At 51.1% G+C, this 2,149-nt stretch overlaps 1 protein-coding gene across 2 annotated transcripts in view; it reads left to right on the top strand.

Moving 5' to 3' along the window:
• The window catches only part of RASL11A (RAS like family 11 member A), a 6,225-nt gene extending 4,582 nt beyond the window's left edge, over positions 1-1,643 (top strand). Inside the window, exons 1-4 of one of the 2 annotated variants that reach the window (XM_015634800.3) lie at positions 38-220; positions 301-357; positions 431-510; positions 711-1,643. In XM_015634800.3, coding sequence (XP_015490286.1) covers positions 100-220; positions 301-357; positions 431-510; positions 711-1,163 — 711 coding nt within the window. In that variant the 5' untranslated portion in view covers positions 38-99 and the 3' untranslated portion in view covers positions 1,164-1,643. Of the gene's footprint in view, positions 1-37; positions 221-300; positions 358-430; positions 511-710 lie in introns of those variants that run through there. The other variant, XM_033515437.1, reaches the window with a different exon arrangement.
• The last annotated feature ends 506 nt before the right edge of the window (positions 1,644-2,149 follow it).

The raw sequence follows: 2,149 nt of genomic DNA, 5'->3' as shown, positions 1-2,149 counted from the left end.
CTGGGGCTTTTAAAAGCCGCCGGGGCCGCCCGCTCCGGGCGCTGCCGGCCGAGCCGAGCGGAGCCGTCCGAGCCCTCCGGCTGCGGAGCCGCCTCTCCCATGCGCCTGCCGAGCATGTCCCAGCCCTTCCTGCTGGCGCCCATCGCCGAGTGCCCCCCGGGGCCGCCCGGCGCCCAGCTCCGCCTGGCAGTGCTGGGTGCCCGCGGCGTCGGCAAGAGCGGTGAGTGCGGGGCTGCCCGGCCCCGGCCCCTTCCCCTGCCCGCCCGTCCCGCCTAACGCGGCGCTCGCTCTGTGTTTCAGCCATGATCGTGCGGTTCCTGACCAAGCGCTTCATCGGCGACTACGAGCCCAACACAGGTGAGGCGGGGGCCGGTGGGACAGGGCGCGGCGGGGCCCCGCCTCAGGCGGCTCACGGTTCTCTGCTCCCCAGGCAACCTCTACTCCCGGCTGGTCCATCTGGACGGGGACCACGTTGCCGTACAGATCCAAGACACGCCGGGATGCATCCAGGTACGGAGATATTTTGGCTCAATCGGTTTTCATCTGCTACCCAAAGGCTCGGGTTTTGAGCCCAGATTTCTTGCATGCCTAGACTTCGTCTCCTGAGACAGAGCTCAGGCTTTCCCTTTGGACCCGTTTGATGATGCTGTGATACGGCCTTTATGCTTTCATGACCCGATGCCGAATCTGTGCTCTCTGTTGTATGGCAGGTGCAGGAAGACTGCGTGCAGGTGCTGGACTCCCTGTCCAGGTGCGTGAAGTGGGCAGAGGGCTTCCTGCTGGTCTATTCCATCACAGACTACAGCAGCTACCAGTCAGTCCAGCCTCTCTACCAGCACATACGCAAGGTGCACCCCGATGCCAGGACTCCCATCATTATTGTGGGGAACAAAGCAGACCTCCTCCATGCCAGGCAAGTACAGGCAAAAGAGGGACTACAGCTAGCAAATGAACTGGGCAGCCTGTTCTTGGAAATCTCCACCAGCGAGGACTCCCAAGGTGTCTGTGATGTCTTCCAGTATCTTTGCAAGGAGGTCAGCAAACTACAGCATGCTGGCAGCACGGACAGGAGGCGGTCATCCATCATCCCTCGGCCCAAATCTCCCAACATGCAAGATCTAAAGAGACGTTTCAAACAGGCTTTATCTTCCAAAGTCAAGTAAACCTCCCAATGAGATCCCATGAGACTCAATAGAGTTTATTTTTGTAAACTAGTTAATAAAAATCTTTATTTTTGTACTAATGCCGGCAGTGTAGAAGTAAGTGTGTCAAAGCTTGCAATTTCCTTGCTGTTCTTTCATTTGACTAGTTGGGTTATTTTTGGGGAAAAAAAAAAGAAAAAAAGCTGCATAGCAACATAGCAACTAAATAGAGGTAGTTGGAAAGGGGACTTTTGCCAGAAGGCTTTGATTAAATTTCTTTTTTCGGGGGACTGGGATTTTCTGTATTAAGCTACTCACATGATTTTCTTTGGGGGCCTCGATTTCCTGTTTGTAAAATGGGAGTGTTAATGATGTAAATCATTACCTGCCTTTATACAATGCTTGGAAAGCCCATGGTGGAAAACTTTGTAGGAAACAAAAAAAAGCTCAATTAAATATGAAAATATGGAAGTGTCTGTAAGAATTCTGATTATAACAGAACTGCTTTCCTCTCTCAAAGCTGCTGTTTTGCTTGCAGCCGTAATAGCCTGAATGCTGATGGGCTGTTGGGAATGAGCTCCAGTTTCTGATGTGCCTTAGAGATCTGTTCTACAGAATTAATCATTTGAGCCCCAAGCATTCAATAGGAGGGTTGAGTTTCTCCCACAGATTGCTGTGGAGCAAAGTGCTGAGCAATCCACAGCAGAGGAGTGTGTGGGTTGGCTGTTGCTTTCTCTGGAGATGTGCGATAGGAAGGACTGATGCGTAGGTTCCCTGGACAGAAAATAGCTACATTTGAAAGGAATCACACCTTTATCTTCCCCAGAGTAATTTTGTAGCTATTGGAAACAGGTCAGACTTTACTCTTACTTCACATAAACTCTAAACCGTACTTAGAATGGGTTTTATTAACTGTTTGTTGGATGTCTGAGCATGGAATGTAGGTTTTGCACTTCCAGTATGCCTCTGAATTACGTATGTGAGAAATAAAACTATTCCATGCTTTG

This window comes from Parus major, chromosome 1 (genome assembly GCF_001522545.3).
Source record: "Parus major isolate Abel chromosome 1, Parus_major1.1, whole genome shotgun sequence".
In the NCBI taxonomy this organism is placed as follows: domain Eukaryota; kingdom Metazoa; phylum Chordata; class Aves; order Passeriformes; family Paridae; genus Parus; species Parus major.
The sequence above is the reverse complement of the archived record's forward strand: the minus strand, read 5'-3'. Positions and strand labels throughout refer to the sequence as shown.